At 35.4% G+C, this 18,193-nt stretch overlaps 1 protein-coding gene across 8 annotated transcripts in view; it reads right to left on the reverse strand.

Annotated features, from left to right (window-relative positions):
* The window catches only part of LOC132683859 (multidrug resistance-associated protein 1-like), an 88,140-nt gene that overhangs the window by 34,869 nt on the left and 35,078 nt on the right, over window positions 1-18,193 (reverse strand). For 6 of the 8 annotated variants that reach the window (XM_078452885.1, XM_078452887.1, XM_078452881.1 and 3 more), the window contains 7 exons: window positions 16,678-16,824; window positions 14,086-14,170; window positions 13,926-13,992; window positions 13,187-13,313; window positions 9,227-9,403; window positions 5,951-6,118; window positions 3,788-3,950 (listed from right to left, as the gene is read on the reverse strand). In XM_078452885.1, coding sequence (XP_078309011.1) covers window positions 3,788-3,950; window positions 5,951-6,118; window positions 9,227-9,403; window positions 13,187-13,313; window positions 13,926-13,992; window positions 14,086-14,170; window positions 16,678-16,824 — 934 coding nt within the window. The remainder of the gene's footprint in view (window positions 1-3,787; window positions 3,951-5,950; window positions 6,119-9,226; window positions 9,404-13,186; window positions 13,314-13,925; window positions 13,993-14,085; window positions 14,171-16,677; window positions 16,825-18,193) is intronic. The other 2 variants (XM_078452886.1, XM_078452884.1) reach the window with 2 other exon arrangements.

The following is an 18,193-nucleotide window of genomic DNA, read 5'->3' on the forward strand; positions in this document are numbered from 1 at the left end:
ATTTCTACAACATCTTATATGAATTCTATGTTTTCTTATTTCTAGAAATAAATATCAAATAGCCCTTAATGGAAGAATCTGACTTACATCAACTATCTCTCTGAGACATGAGATTCCATGTAAATTAATCATTAGTCCTCATATCTTTCTTCATTGACCTTTCTTTTTACTTCTGATTGATTCTCTAATAATATTTCCAAAAGGTGAGATTTATAGACTTTTCAGAGCTGGGTGGATTCTTAAAGGTCTGATGTATCCAAACCCAGATCATACTGTAAAATTACTTTTTTTAAGTTATCTGTCCTCAACCCCAATAGCAAGATTGAGGATGATAAGAAAAGGAGAAAAAGCAGCTGAGTCATAAGCAGTTTTGAGGGCAAAGGAGTGATAAAAACCTGTACTGTTCAATTCCACATCAGCCACCAGGAAAAGTGGATCTAGTTCAAGTTCCATATTTTATAAATGGAAAGAACCAGAAGAGTTAAGTCATATTTATGAAGATTCACCTAGTTAGGTGGTTAGTTAACTGGCCCAGTGTTGTTTCCACCAGGTTGTGCTTACATTTACTCCCACTCTGGTGTCATATAAGTTAACACAAATTTTAAAATGGAAGGACTGTGTTCTTTTTAAAAGAATTCTTGAAGAGACTCAAGATCAAAGAAGATAAGTTAAATAAATGACAGATCACAGAGTATTTTCAAACTAAGGATCATATCTCTTAAATTTTACTACCTGTCCAGACAATCTTTTTCCTCTAAATCCCAACAAAAATGCTCTCAGATATAGTTTGGGTTTTCCCTACTACTTATGCATATTAAAAAAAGAAATGCCCCACAGGGACAAGGCTGCATCTCACATTGGTGGGAACCAGGGCAAGAGTATAAATGAAGGCCCCACATGCCATATTGCTAATTATTTAATAGTTACAGATTGAACTAACAGACTCACAAATATGTTCTATTGTTTATCCTTAGCAATCCACCTCCCCAACCATATTCAAGGCAAGGTCCATGTGAGAGTATTTGGAACCCTAAGAGTTCCTCTGGAAAACATGGAAGTTCTGGGTGACATGGCCTCAGTCAAGGTTCCTGTCCCCTTCTCTCCTACCCTGGCCCCATCCTGAACCATGTCTGTGGGCAGACACTTCAGGCTACATGTCTAGGCTGTACTCACCCTAACCCTTCCGAGAAAGAAAAAAAATTCCTCAAGCCAAAGAGTGGCAAATGCCAGTAGATCAGCCTGCCTTTGGGAGGGCAGAACTGAGGAGCAAGTTTATGTCATCTCGACAGAGAATTCTGGAACCCCAAATACCCAGAACAGTAGAAAAAAAAGTAGAAGATGAGGGGTCACCTGGCTGGTTCAGTCATTTGAGCATCCAACTCTTGATTTCAGCTTGGGTCATGATCTCATGGTTCATGGGTTTGAGCCCCGCATCAGGCTCCATGTTGGTGGTGTAGAGCCTGTTGGGATTTTCTTTCTTCCTCTCTCCCTCTTCCCCTCCCCTGCACACTCTCTCTGTCTCTCAAAAATAAATAAATAAAATTTAAAAAAAATGTTTAAAAATACAAACAATAAAAAAGGTAGAATATCAGAAGGGGACCCTTCATGGGCACAATAATCCCTTGGGCTCTTGGTCAGAGAACCAGCTAGGAAAGTCTGAAACAGGGACTCTCTAAAGCATGGAGCATAGTACTGGGTCACATTGGCCCATGTCTAAGGGCAGCACTGTAAGAACTTGACACTGAATGTAACCTGGTTTGAAGCTATTGTTTAGTGGGGTGTTTTATGTCATCAATAACTACTTTTGCCTTGCTCTGTGTGGCCCCTAAGGGAATTGCACTATACATAGCTGACCTTTTACAAATATCTATCTAACATCTAGTATCATCATGGGTAAAGGAATTTGATGACTGCTTTTAAAAAGCCTTCATTTTACATTTTTATTCAGCATCCAAAAAATCAAAGTCCTAGAAATATTCATTTTAAAATGTATTATATTTTTAATGCAAAAAATAACTCTATTCATCACCTTCCTGAATTTTAACAGAGAAGACACAACACTGCAGTCATTAAGAAAAAAAAAAGTTCAATTTACATTTTTCTAACTCTGGCACATTTCTGGTGGTAAGGCAGTGACATCTATTAATGTCAGCCCTGCTTCAAGAATAATACTGTTTTCACTTGTTACCATAGAGGATTCATATACTTAAGAAGGTATACAGAAATACAGAAAGGGCATGATTTTTGTTTCCAAAAATGGAGTTTTAAACAAGAGCAAATTCCACAACTTTCAAAAGAAACACTGTTCATATTTTATGGTGAATTAAATATGGAACATTGAAGTTATTGTCTGCTTTTAGAGCTCTATTTTCCAAAATAATATAACTTATATTTCATGTGGCCTTTAAAATAAATGGCCACATGAAAAATACACTGGTTCATAGCATTCTAAATCATCCCATTAATTCCTGAGGAGACATACTTCCGGCAGATTTGCCTGCTTAACAGCTACTGAGTACCTGTAATCTCCCTTGCATGAGACTACCTAAGTGCTGAGAAAAGAAAAAAAAAATGACAGACCACATTCTCATTCTAGTCTTGGAGACATTCACAGACATCTCTTTCCTATACATATACTAAATATAAATTATTACTGAGCCTGACCAAGTAAGAGATCATTTCCAAAATCGCTAGCCATTAAGAGAATAGGAGGTACTTCTTTTATTAAGAATGACCACAGCCATCTGATGATGCATCAGATATTTCAGAATGCACCTGCAAATAGAATATTTGAATTTGAGAAAGAATAAAGATGAGGTATAGAAAAACAGTGGTGCATAACTAATCGGTATTTGCTGCGGTCCAAAAAGGAAACACATCAGCAAAATTGCTTTGTTTTTTAATTTCACAACATTCAAATAATAAATTGCACTGATCTTGTTATAAACTGGTTACACATTTTTATGACGTTTATAATTAGGCACAATGTAAAGTGAATTAGTGGCTACCCAGTTCATATAGAAAATACAAAGCATAGCTCAATATTTCTTCTGTTACCCCAAAATTATGAAATAGTTAACTGATTTTATAGTAATTTTTCAGTAGTATTCTGGGAAGTTACAGGACAATGATCATAGTGGTCTACATAAGAAACCATCTAGCTAGAAAAAGATGATGTGCATTAAACTTTCAGAGATGGGAAATAATGGACCCCTTGAATGCTTGATTTCAAACATCCCTGTGCCTTAATTAGGTAAAGATCAAACCACTTTATTTACATAAACATTTATGAATCTTAAGTTAAAATGCTAGGAGTATAGTAAGAAAAACTAGTAAACTCAATTGTTAATTCATAATAAAAGTTAGACAAATATCATTTCCCTTCTTTTTTTTTCTCTCCCTCAACATGCAACAATACATTTAAAATATTTATTATTTACTTGACATAGATTTATGCTCCCTGTTCTTAATTTAAAAGAAAGTAGAATGTTTAGACCCATTATATTCTAGACCTGCAGTAGAGCTTATAAATCATCTAATCTCTCATTTCATAGATGAACAAACAGATCTTGGGGCATGACATTTTGCTTAAAAATCATAAATGAGGTTAATTTTTAGCTGATGTGTTCCAATGTATTTGTTTCCTTTCTAGAGAAAGGAAGGTGCCCAATTCCTGACTTAAGCAGGATGAATAAAGAAAAATGCATTGTAAGAAATCACACAATTAATGGACTTTCAGAATGGGTAGGCACGCTACATCTTAGGCTTATTTTTCATTGTGTCGCACCTTTTTCTTGTTCACTGAAGGCCTGAAGCAAATGTGTGAGGTTTCTGGTTTTAGACAGCAGCTCCTGGTATGTTCCCATTTGTGCAACTCTGCCACTCTCCATTACAACAATCAAATCCATCTGTGGTAGAAGTGTGAGGTTGTGTGTCACTAAAACACGAGTCTGAAAAACAGAGTGTTTTATTTCTTGCATTATAGTAAAAAATGGCAAAAATAATCTATTTTTTTAATTTTTTAAATTTTTTTAACGTTTATTTATTTTTGAGACAGAGAGAGACAGAGCATGAACGGGGGAGGGTCAGAGAGAGAGGGAGACACAGAATCTGAAGCAGGCTCCAGGCTCTGAGCTGTCAGCACAGAGCCCGACGCGGGGCTCGAACTCACGGACCGCGAGATCATGACCTGAGCCGAAGTCGGACACTTGACCGACTGAGCCACCCAGGCGCCCCAAAAATAATCTATTTTAAAGAAAGCTGTAGTCTTTCTTACTTTCTTTTTCTTTCTTTCTTTTTTTTTTTTTTTTTTTTTTTTTACTATTTAAGAGTGTAATTGTTGGTTGGTATCAGTTTAAGGCAGCATTTATATATTTCACAATGAATGATTATATGCTGCTAGACCAAAAAAAAAGGATTGCAAAATGTTTATTTATTTTTGAGAAAGAGAGAGACAGACAGAAAACGAGGGGGAGAGGGCCAGAGAGAGAGGGAGACACAGAATCCAAAGCAGGTTCCAGGTTCTGAGCTGTCAGCACAAAGCCCAACATGGGGCTCAAACCCAGGAACCCTAAGATCATGACCTGAGCCAAAGTCGGACGCTTAACCAACTGAGCCACCCAGGTGCCCTGGACTGCAAACGTTTTTAACCCATTGGTTCAGGGATTCTTCATTCATTAAAAATGAATCAATTTGATAACAAATTTAAAAATTTCATATCTGTCATCCATGGCTTAGTTTTTTAAAGGCCCTATAGGATTACAATAAAGTGATTACAGTCATAATTCATATTATTTATTTTTAAATCTTTCCATATTACTGTACACACACACATAGGATTGAACCATAAGTTTTTATCTTGGGTTAATTTTGATAAGTAAGGTATTTATCTATTATTTACTTAGATACACACTTTACCATTTTACGCATTTATTTAATGTTTCCAGAGTGCTTATATTAACAAATCCATAAATGCATATTATGAAGGAATGAGTATGGCTTTGTGGTCAGACAGACTTTTTAAAATCTGTTCTTTTTTTTTTTTTTAATTAAAGTACAGTTGAGGGCACCTGGGTGGCTCAGTTTGTTAAGCATCACCTTTGGCTCAGGTCATGATCTCAAGTTTTGTGTATGTGAGCCCCACATCAGCCTCTCTGGTGTCAGTACAGAGCCCCCCTTCGGATCCTCTGTCCCCCACCTTTCTCTGTCCCTTCCCTAGCTCGCACTCCATCTCTCTCTCTCTCTCTCAAATAAACATTTACAATTTTTAAAAAATTAAAAAAGAATAAAGTACAGTTGACACACAATATTATGTTAGTTTCTGGTGCATAACATAATAATTCAACAATTCTAAATGTTATTAAAATCTCTGCTCTTCTTAAGCTAAGCAACCTATATCAAACTATTTTGAACTACAAGTTCCTTCAGAGGTAAAACAGGAATAATGTTAATACCTATTCAGAGACTTGGTTTAAGAACTAAATGAACTAATTTAGTGTCAGACATGGAATGCACTCAGTAAATATTAATACCCTTCTTCTTGGCCCTTTCACAAGAGAACTGAATTGTTATTGCTATATTAATAATACCATAATTTTAAGTAAAGTAAAATAATACTTTCTATGAAATTGCTATGTATGAAAATACCATTTTTCAAAAAAATCAAATAAACTAAAAACAACTCATTTTGACATACAAATCCCCTTTAGAGTGTGGTATCAGTCTATAAGGTAACAAGCACATAAATTGTTGTCACAGTAAACTTGTAAATAAAACTTCAAAAAATATTCATGAAAATTTGTCTGTAAAAAGATTAATGTAATACCCCCCTTTCACGTAAAATTTCACTACTTTGCTTCAACAAATGAACAAAATACTGGAATTTTAGGCACACTGCGATGCAGATTATCTTCCCTTTATCCTCTCAAAGCATAAATGACACTATGGCTACCTTGTTTTTCAAAATACCCGAGGACCCAATCACTTTTTCAAAAAGTTGCTTTCCAATATGGACATCAACTGCAGAAAAGGGATCATCCAGGAGGTAGATGTCAGCCCCGCTATACACAGCTCTGGCCAGACTCACTCGATGCTTCTGGCCCCCACTTATATTCACACCCTGAAAATGGAGCAGGAGAAAAACCATGACCAAAAATGGGTAAATCTCAAAGCACATAGAGTGACATCCAATTTCTCTTCTGCAGCATGGACAGATGACAATTCAAGATTAACCCTCAAACCTTTCTTTATTCCAAAATACAAAGGCCTAGCCCCCATCTGCTATTTCCAAGTGCTACTAACTTGTGCAAATTAACAGATATATCTGCTTTCTCTTAATTGCTTACTCTCAAAAGTAGATACTAACAATTAAGGAGAAAAGAATTTCCAATCCCCTAACTCTGAAAAGTCATGCCTCTGATATATTAAATAAGATTTTTGGCTGCTAACCATATACTGACACCAGTGATCATTTTTAAATTGACACATAGAAAATTGAGAATAATAGCTAAATTACTAAAGCAGTAATCATCATGTCCTATTTTATTCTGTAGAAAGATTACTACAAGTCTTGTTGGCAAAAGTACAACTCTAAGAAGCAAGAAATAAGGAATATCCATCATTCCATGTGAGAATTAAAGTTGACATGTACAGCCCTGTATAGAGAATTATGGGGCCAGGCCCAATTTACTTGATTTATTTTATATTTAGTGTTTACAGATCTGGCTTAAAAGCTTTCCTTGCAGCACAGAACTTAGCCAGTTACCTCTAATTGTAAAATGCCATTGCTTTTTTGCCTTTCTCATCTTGTGCCTACTCAACAAATACCTCCTTTGTATAATCATATTCTGGGTGCTAGATAACACTTGGGATTCAAAGATAATGAAACTGAGCCTCTATCATGAGGAGGTCACAGTTTAGCAGGGGGGACAGGCATGCAAAAATATATATAAAATAATATAATATGTGTGTGTGAGTGTGTGTGTGTGTGTGTGTGTGTGTGTGTGATTATAACAGCCCCCAACTCATGGGTTTGTCATGAGCATTTAATAAGATATTTACAATAAATAAATTACAAAAAAACAAAAGATATTTGTAAAAAATTTAAAAAACTTACAAGTTTACAACAAATCCAACACCAAGTACAGACACAATCAACATTAGCTATTATCCCCAATCACTCTTCTAATTCATCCTCTGCCTTATCATTGCATATCCTGTGATTATGTCATCACTTTGTTTAAAAACCTGGGATGCCCACATCTCATTTGCCATCATCCAGGAGCAACAACAAATTCCTTAGTATAAATCTACAATAATTACGTTCTGGTGTTAACTCATCTTTCAACCATTCTCCTGATACTGTCCTCACCTGAAGGTGGCCTGCCAGCCAGACTGGCCCAAGCTGTTCATTCTACTTAGAGCCCATATCCTCCCTTTTAATTCAAAATCTAGTCACTCTAAGAAGTCTTTTTCCAAAGCAATCTTCCACCCACTGTTCCAAGTAAAGTGATTCGTTCCTTCCATTCTTGTCTTGCGATGCTCAGTTTACTCATCCCATTGTCAGAAATGGCAATACCCACATCAGTCTCCCTCACAAGCCTATGATCTAGTTTATCCTTACACTCCCAGCACATAGATTGTGTCTGACACTAGGTGATTAATAAATATTAATAAGGACAACTGATAATATCATTGGCAGAGATACACTGGATTGCAAATCTCTTAAAGGTAGGGGGACAGTTCCCTTGCTCACCATTATGTACCCCATAGCAGGCATATAATAGATTTAAAAATATTTGTCGTCAATTGAAGAATGCCAAAGGAAAAGATGAATAAAAATGAATAAAATTCTATATCCATTATCTTAGTTGTCTCATAAACAGCTGTAAACCGATTTCCTTTTGAAATAGTCAATTACATGTTTATTTTAAAGCATGTCATCAGATTGGGAGACATCTAATTACAAAAAGTGTAAGTTATATATGGTGATGACATTTATGCCTATATTTAACATATACTTCACATTTTGCATTTTCTTCCTCTTTAAATTCTTTTTACTTACATACCGTCAACATTTCATATTGTTAGAGTTTGGCTTTATCAGCATAATATTCAGTATGTATTAACAAGTTTGAAGAAGTCACATTTCTGCATCATTTTAGCTATGGTGTCATTTTGCCAAGGGATAGCAAAGACACCAAAAACAAAAAACAAAAAACAAAAAAACGACAACACAGATGTGGTGGAAAAAAAATGAAATCTATTTAATAACTTGAGAAAATACATCTGCAATGTAACAGGCTATGAACAAAGCCAACATAAGTCTCGTTAAAAGGTAAATTTTGCCTCATTCTAGATTTTAAATATTTCTACTTTCTATCTTTTTGCTCTCTATTTTATTTATCAATTTATATAACAGTACTATTAAACAACTTGGGGCCAGGGGTACAAACACCTAACAACACTATGCTGACTCTCTTTTCAGAAATTCAAAGCACTTGGTAAAGATCATTTACCCATCTTCACCGCACACATGAATCACAGGCAGAGGCTGCTTTTGCATTCATGTTTAATTAATGGAGATTTTAGTCACGGGTCAGAGATAATCTCTCAGGGTTCATACTTTGGCTCATGCTCTCTTGTTTTGTTTTGTTTAAACTCCAAAACACTGGGCAGAGTAATGACTATTCATTAACGCAATGAAAATAAAATAGAACAAAGAATATGGGAAGCAAGATCCTCTTAAGCAAGAATGAGCAAACACGGAGAAGGCACGTTAACGACAGCATCGTCTGAGTCTTTTTAGAACCTGGCCTCCGTGCCACCGCTGGAGACTGGTGCTCTGTTGCTACTGTCCTAGGCTTGACTTTGCGCACAAGAGATACAGGAAAAACACAAAACATCATTCACTCATTAGACAGTGAACAGCATTATGGGAGCAGCTAAAAACAAAGTGTTGATGATCCAGTTGGTAGGCTTTCGTTCCCCCATGTGGACACTAACGACAGCATTCCCTGCTGATTTTAAATCTGTTTTCCAAATAGTCAATTATAGATAATTATTTGTCCTTAATATCGCCATCTCTTTCATAGAAATTCTGTAATGATTTTTAAAAATTACAGTTGTATAGAGCTCTTTAAGACTTCAGAAAAAAGACTATAAATATTTTATTAGCATGGCTGAATGGAATTCTATTCCTGCATGTGATGAATTATATTTTCCTTACTCTTTCTCCAATCTCAGTTTGATCTCCATTTGGTAACTGCTCCAAATCAGGAAGGAGAGCACAGGCTTCCAATACTTGCTCATAAAATTGCTTCTGCATGGTGGAGCCAAAGAGAATGTTTTCTTGTAAAATGCAATTCTGAATCCAGGCCTGCTGGGCAACATAAGCCACGGAACCCTAAAAAGGAAAGAAATAAAAGAAACACTCCTAACAAGGGAAAAGAAAAAACATAGCATGTACCACATTAAAGGAACATAAACATATTTAGTCCATGGTTTTGTTTTCTTTTAACTTTAAACTGAATTTTTACAGAACTAGGTTATTTCTTAAATATAAATATATCCTATTTGCATTTTAATTTTATATATGTTTATTATAGGCCCTTTCAAATGAGTTACTTTTGTGCTTTTTTTATTTACTTTCTCTGTAGTTTCTATCAAAGTTATCTGTCTTTGGTGGAGTTTTCTGGAAGTAGAGGCTGAGTGTATTAGCTCCAGCAGCCATTATAAGGTACCACAGACTAAGTTGCTTAAACAACAGAAATTTCTTTTCTCACAATTCTGGAGGCTAAAAGTCTGACAAGCTGTCAGCAAGATTTCTCCTGAGGCCTAAATCTCTAGCTTGTAGATGATTCCTTTCTTGAGTTTTCACATGGCCTTCTCTCCATGTGAGTATGTGTGTCTTAATTTCTTCTTGTAAGAACATCAGTCATATTGGAATAGGGCCCACCCTACTGACCTTATTTTAATTTAATTGCCTCTTTAAAGACCCTCTCTCCAAATACAGTCACATTCTTGGGATTAGGACTTCCAAATATCTATTTGGGGGTGGGAGGTTTGGCCCATAACACTAAGCCTGAAGTACAGGTTGCTCACTTGGGATCAATGCTTGTGGAAGAAAACAGGGTAGGAGGATTGGGTAGATGGAAAAGTCACACTGTGATACAGATCCCACAAGGTTTTGACCAACCCCCCAGAGAGACATAGAGGAGTATTATCCATCAGAGTTGTTCTGTGTTAGGCTAAATTGGCCTGACTTTCAGGAGTGGGGCCTTAGCCAGGCCAACCCTGAATGAGCTGGCTTGCTATATGTATTCCCACAGCTGGGAGGCAAGCCCTTCCTAGAAGGGGGATCTGGGTGGCACATCTGTGTCTTCCACATACTCACTGTTCCTAAGTTTATTTTTTGAAGATTTTATATCTCAAAATGATTCCTGAATATATGACAGTCTGCTGCATAAAATATCCTTTTAACTAACCCTTCTTTTCTTAGAAAGGACCCACAGTATTTGAACTAGAGACTTACCTTTCAATCTACCCCATGGACTCTATCCAAACATTGATTTTAAAGAATTTATTTTGACTGCTATGTGCTGTACAATAATGCAAAACACTGAACGTACTTTTTGACCTATGAACTTATGCGTATGTATATAACTATTAACATTTTGATTTCTATCAGGTACTTTAAAGATCCAAGATTAACTTTAATTCTTCTTTTTTCAGCATGTAAGACATGGAGTGGCTTTTGATCCAAAACAATGTAATTCTGATCCAACTTGATCTTGAACACAAAGGTGATTGCTCTTGAATAACCTTTAATTAGAATAATACTAAATCAATTCTCAAGTGATAAAGATTTTGAACACTTGCTATGTATTTGGCAAGATAAGGGGAAAGAGGATGAAAAACACAGGAGAAAAAGGCTGAAGAACAGCAAAAAATGGCACAAAATATAAAACAGAAACTAAATACTACATTGAGAGGTATAGACTCGATGTGCTGGTATAACTGGAACTACAGAAGAGTTGATCCATTTTCACAGAGATGTAAGTTTTTCCTTTAATTTTTATACTATTATTTTAATTTTATACACAAATGAAAATGGGTTTTTGTTTCATTTTATTCTTAATAATAAAACCACAATAGAAGATTTGCTAATTCAAAAATGGTCTTCCAAATCTGTAATGTTCCATCAAACAACACCGAACACTGAATACTCTGAATAAATAGTGCCTGGTGTGAACCTTTGATACTGAGAACCAGGAGACCAGAGGTTGAACATTGTAACATGATATTCCTCAAAAAATTCTCATGTGAAACCTTGAGGAACAGAAAGATAAAACACAAAAGCACCTTGTAAACACAAAGTGTCACGTCTATTGTTATGATTATTATTACTAAATCAGAGATAATAAGAATGATAGTTATAAATTTAGTATTAAAAAAGTTTTGGGAAATAATTCATATATGACACCTCATGTCCTGCCACTGCTCCAGACCAAAGAACTTTCTGAAGGACAAAGCGGCCAACTATACTGACAGACAATATCTGCTCTCTTCCACAAGCTTAGCTTAATTTAAACAAAGGGTTTCCTCTCAGCTTTATAATTAGGAACAGCATTGTTATGGTTTCTTGCATAACCATGAACATTTTCTTAATTTCAAACCCTCAAAGGTATCAGAAATAATCTTTAAATCTTACCATGAGAGTCTCAACAATCATAGTAAAGATAACAATAAGCATTAAAATTCACAGGGAGCTATCTGACTCTGCCAAGAACCAGGCTAAGTCTTTGCACATTAAAGCATTAGATGAAACCCAAAATTGATATTGTGGTTATCTTGATTAATTTCTAATTATTTTTCAAGATCAAATAAAAGGCTACCTCCTCTCTAATATTTCTAACTCTTCAAGGCAGAATCTGTTGTTTTTTATACTTTGATCCATTTGTTTATGTCTGATTTAAATACTCGTCATAATTAATTTTAGTATCTCTCTCACTGGACTATGAACTCTGTAAAAAGAGGGGTATGTCATATTCGTGTTTATTTTGCTTTATTAAGTATCAAGAACACAGTATGTGTGCAATAATTGCTTGGTAAAAATAGCTGAAGAGACTAAATGAAAATAAAGTCAATATGATAATCACAATATTTTTAAAGGACACTCATTGGCCTAGGATATAGTACAATCATCTTCAACTATAGACAAAAGGCTGACTGCAATTGTTATGAAGAGCACAGGGTTACAAACACAATATACTTAAGGTTAAAAAGTAGGGGTATTCATTTCAGTATAATTGTATCAGAAAAAGTCCCAGACATCATAGTTGATCCTAAAATAAGTAACAGTAATGCTGAGAGAGAATAATAAATGTAGAACTATTCATTGGAGGGCTGGAATCAGGAAAGATAAAAGGATATGAGGAAATACATATTATGAAGAAAAAAAAAAAAGAGTTGGAATTGATTCTTCCTAGAGAGAAAACTGTGAAGAAACTGGTCTCACATCCATAGAACTTCTCCATCTTATCAGAAGTGAGGAGTAGGTTAGTATTAGGTTAGTATTTTATCCAAGAGCTAGTTAAACCTAAGAAAAAACTCATTAGATAGTCTAATGTTTCAAAAAAGAAACAGCTGATTAAGAACCTGTTGAATTCTTATTCCTATTGACCTTTAAGAATAGAACAAAAGGCTTGGAGTAGTCCTCTCCCTAGTCCAAGGGCTGAAATTTAAAAGTAAGCTATTAATATTATTATTTTTCTGATTTTTTTCTAGGTCAAAAATCCTACCCATGAGCAACTACAAGACTTCTTAGAAATGTGGCTGTAATTACTTAGGGAACTTTGCAATGGATGATAATTAGAAAGCAAATCAAATTAAAATATAAATCACATTAGTTTCTCTATAATTGGTTGCAATTCAGTTAATATCATCAAACAATTACCATAAGCATTCATAAATGATTTGCTAAAGTATTTGGAGGACAGAATGCTGTTACTAAGCCATCCATAGCTAATCAATTTTTGTGGAAATTGAAATGTTTGTTACAAACTAGAAATGCCCATTACATCCTTGCATCTTCAATTTGATTTGATAAATTCTTAGGACACTAACCATGTGTTGGCTATGGCCTATTACACTAGGAGATAGAGAATGAATGTATTGTTGGCTCTACCTTTCTTTGAACAACTCCTGTAAGTTTCTCCATTTCCCCAAGCATGGCAGAAAGCACAGATGATTTTCCAGATCCAACTTGCCCTATGACAGCCACTAAAGCTCCTTCTGGAATCTTTATGTTCAAGCTGCATGACAAGAAAAGGAGAGAGTTGATATAGGAAGTTCTTGTTACAGTTTTCAATGTATATTCCTAGATAAATTAGAGCATCATCCTTGAAATTGCTTCTATTCATATGAGACTACACTATTCTATGAATACCCAACCTTTCAAACTGCGAACAACAAATGCTACAGAGGAAACAGAGGAAATGAATAGAAAGCAAGAGAGGGAAAAAAAAACTATAAAAATGAAAGGTATTGTGAGAGATTTAAATAAAAAGCTTTGTAAATTTCAATGTATTCATCTTCTGCTTTAAAAACTCCAAGAAATATGGGGCAACTGGGTGGCTCAGTCGGTTGACCAGCCGACTCCAGCTCAGGTCATGATCTCACAGTTCATGAGTTTCAGCCCCGCATCGGGCTCTGTGCTGACAGCTCAGAGCCTGGAGTTTGCTTCAGATTCTGTGTCCCCCACTCTCTCTGCCCCACCCCTGCTTATGCTCTGTCTCTCTCTGCTTTTCAAAAATGAATAAACATTAAAAAATTTTTTTAAACTCCAAGAAATAAAAATATGGAACATTATAGAATTCAATGCTAAAATATTTTTTGTTTTTAATTTTTCCAAAATTATGACTTACTTTTTAAGTACTGGAATCCCTGTTTTATCCCAGGAGAAGGAAGCATTTGTAAAACCAATGGCATGATCTGAGAAGAAAAATAAATACAATGGTGCATTTTAGAGCTAATTACCTTCAACCCAGAAGTCAAATAAATATTGAAGGCAGAGAAAATGCTGACCTCCTATGTAGTTTGTTTCAATATTTTGAGGAAGAAGCTCCTCAGTGTTGAGAAAGTCTTCCAACCGACCCAATGATATTCTTGTCTATCAGAATAAACACAGATGGAATTTATTTGGGGGTCAAGGAGAGCTTCAACTAAAAAAATTTTGTTGGGACTCTACAGTACGATTAAAAATATTTGATGCAAATGGAAGATATTGATATAAATTTTCAGTTAGCATAGTTTGAATTATTTTAATGTTTATAAATAATTTAATTCCTAAAAAGAAAGAACAGCTTCAAGGATCAAAGACCAAAACAAACATCATATATGCAGGAAGGCATGAGAAAAAGAAACAAAAACTACTCCTTAACACTCTAGTAAAGCCATAATGACTAATTCATTAATTATTATAGAAAGATTAGTTTCCAAAAGCAACTTCAGAATTGTTCAATGAGTTCTGCTTCTGAGTATAAAATGATAGTTTTGGCAATAATAACATTTAGTTTTAGTAAAAAAGCTATAAAATGCTTACCTACAATTAGGATAAATAAAATCAATTTTGTTTTCCTGAAACTGACTTACATGAAATCTCTAGTATGTTTTTATTCACACTATGCTAGAAGATATCAATTGTTAGTGGATAAGATGTACTGGGCCACCATTTTGTTTACCAAGTGCGGCATATAGGTATGCCTCCTTTCCTTTCTTTCCTTTCCCCTTTCCTTTCCTCTTCCCCTTCCCCTTTCCTCTTTCCTTCCCCTTCCCCTTCCCTTTCCCCTTCCCCCTCCCTTTCCCCTTTCCCCTCTCCTCTCCCTCTCCCTCTCTCTCTCCCTCTCCTCTCCCTCTCCTCTCCCTCTTCTCTCCCTCTCCTCCCTGTCCTCCCTTTCTCTCTCCCTCTTCCCCCTCTCCTCCCTCTCCCCCCCTCTCCTCCCTCTCCTCCCTCTCCCTCTCCTTTCCTTTCCTTTCTTTTGACAACTGTTCTCCATATTTATTTAGTGAAGGCAGTAGTGTATCACTAGGAGTTGGAGAACACTTTGAGATACTAGACCTTTAGCTAGATTCTAATTTCAAAACCAAAACAATATTTATTCTAAGAATGGCATTTTTCAGAATGCCATGAAAACAAGTTGTTAGAAGCATCACATCAATAGTACTTCTATGCCCTCTGTTGGTCATTATTAGTAAAATAACAACCAGAAAAGGTATGATAAAACAAAAATGGATTACTTGGTATTCACTATATATTTATTCAAATAATATACTATTACTATTATAATTTTAATATAATTAATATAATTTAATATAATTATTGCCATTACAGTTACTATTAGTAACTATAAGTTACTATTTACTTAAATAATACAAAAAAAATTTTTTTAAGAGAGAGGGCAGAAGTGAGTGAGGGACAGACAGAGAGAAACTCATGAGAGGCAGAGAGGGAGTGGAGAAAGAGAGAGAGAGAGAGGTGGGGCTCACCAGAAGCGGGACTTGAGCTCACCTAAACCAGGGCTCAAACTCACGAACCGAGAGATCATGACCTGAGTCAAAGTCAGATGCTTAACAGATGGAGCCACCCAGGCACCCATCAAATCATATAAAAATTTAAAGGCAAAGTTCATAGATTAAAGAGCTGGTTCCAATTAGCAAAGCTTCACTTTGCTTATGAACTCAGACTTGAGGAAGAGGATTCAATGGAGGCCACCCAGAAAATCGAAACCTGACATTCAAAAAATTTAACACAAAATCTCAGCGCAAAGGAATCATTCTCCACATTCCCTGTGGTTTTAGCAGCTTTCTACTCATTATAATAATATTAAAAGAGCCCCCAGTGACTGGAGATTACAATAAAGATCTGCTGAAGCAGATACCTCATACATGGTTTGTTGGCAGACTGACATTATCAGTGCACTTGTTTCCCTGTCTTATTCCTTCAGTACAGATGAAATGTTGCTGAACCCTGGAGAAACATTCATATCAAGTTCCATACAAAGCATCTAGCAAAATATTTTTTCAACTGAAAACATAAAATGAGACTTTTGATGGCATTATGTCTAACACTACCTTTTAAAAAGCTAAATAAGGGGCGCCTGGGTGGCTCAGTCGGTTGAGCGGCCGACTTCGGCTCGGGTCATGATCTCACGGTCCGTGAGTTCGAGCCCCGCGTCGGGCTCTGTGCTGACAGCTCAGAGCCTGGAGCCTGTTTCAGATTTTGTGTCTCCCTCTCTCTGACCCTCCCCCGTTCATGCTCTGTCTCTCTCTGTCTCAAAAAATAAATAAACGTTAAAAAAAAAATTTAAAAAAAATAAAAAATAAAAAGCTAAATAAAATAAACTAACACTTAGCAATGAAAACAATATCCTATATGGAAACACTTAAAAGCCATTTTGATAGGAGAAAAGCATAGGCAAAGAAAACATGATTCCTTCGATTCGTTAATGTTCCCTATTACTCATTAATTCGGGGAGATTAATTTTGAAGGCAGTGTAAAACAACAACAAAAAGTGAAATAAATACTAAAAAAAGACACAGAAGTAAAATGTGCAAAACCACAGACTTCAGTAGATGAATGAATGACTCTTCTAAGGTTTAAGCATATTTTGGATGTACCTGGACCACAGCTGAGATCACCATTGGTAAATCAAACAAAGGAAGCTTCAAAATATTAAACAAAGACATAGATGTGAACACTTTAGTGGCTGTTAAAAAGTTTCCTTCATCCAATAAGAAATAGATGCCAAACGTCGCCAGGGACACCTAAAAAATACAGACATGTTCTTTCCTTCAATTATTCAGTGCTAACAACAGTATGAGTTAAAGTCCCCCAAAATAGGGGAAAAAATGTTAAAACCTTTTTTATTGTTGTTTACCAAAATCCAGTACTATTCAGTATGATTGCTGAAGAATATAAAATAATATTTAGACAATACAATTGTGTATCTTAGAAAACGGCATCCTTGAGACCATGTGGCCCAATTCCCTTCTTTCAGATATCATGTTCTTACTGGAATTATTCCCATTTAAAATGTGTATTAATGCACTGTCTGTGTAGAGCCTGTTGGGAATTCTCTTTCTCTCTCTCCCTCTCTCTCTCTGTCTCTCCCCTGTCCAATCTCTCTCTCTCTCTCAGAAGAAATTTACTTAAAAAAATTAAAAAATAAATAAAATGTGTACATCTTTTTTTTTTAAGATGGAGTATTATGTAAATTTATTTTCCAATGGTATATGTATACACCCGGACTCATATGTAATGATTATACTTTCTGTGAGTCATAAAATTAACTGAAGAAAGTATGAATAAATCATGGCTCATAACATTTATATTTACTTTTGTAAGTGTCATTTAGAAAGGGCAGAAAAGTTCATATATGCATGAGAATATGCTGACTATCATGTACATAGGACTTATCTTAAGCAAATACTTCTTGGACATTTTTACCAAAGAATTCCAAATGTAAATATCACTTTTATTTTCATAATACTCATATATTTATCTAAATAAAAAATAATAATATTTAAAATTGCCAACCAGGGAGACATATGGAACTTCCCCTGGCCCCCATCACCACCAGGAGTGGTAACTTTGATTAACATTGATGCTTCAGCTCTATGTGGTCTGGTCTTCCTTTGGCTTTCAGTCATCGCTTTACACCTCAAGGCACTTTATATTCTAGTTTAAATAACATGGAATTCCCAACACTTACATGGTATGACAGAAAGAGAACACCCTCAGTTCATATCAATTTGCCTCCGAATATTAATCCTATAACTTTGAGGATATTACCAAAGTAGAATGGACTTTCATTTCCTATTGTGAAATGAGAAAAGCAATGCCTTATCATTGCAAGAATGAAACAAGGCAACCTCTATTAACTTGTCTGGCATGCTGGAGAAGCACTCAATAATTCTTCATTCCCTTCCCAACTCCATATAGTATGCCTTTGGGTCTTGCTTAATCACACCAATCAAGGAATTTTATACCTGAAATGAAACTCTTAAATGCAGGTTATACTGTTTAAGGATAGAAAGGCAAGTGGTCGATCTGTGAGAAATTTGTAAAGAAACAAAATTGTATTATAGGTAAAAAATACAGACCAATGAGAATGCATATACTTTCCTCTTCTTT

Source organism: Panthera onca, chromosome C2 (assembly GCF_046562875.1).
Source record: "Panthera onca isolate mPanOnc1 chromosome C2, mPanOnc1 haplotype 2, whole genome shotgun sequence".
NCBI lineage: Eukaryota > Metazoa > Chordata > Mammalia > Carnivora > Felidae > Panthera > Panthera onca.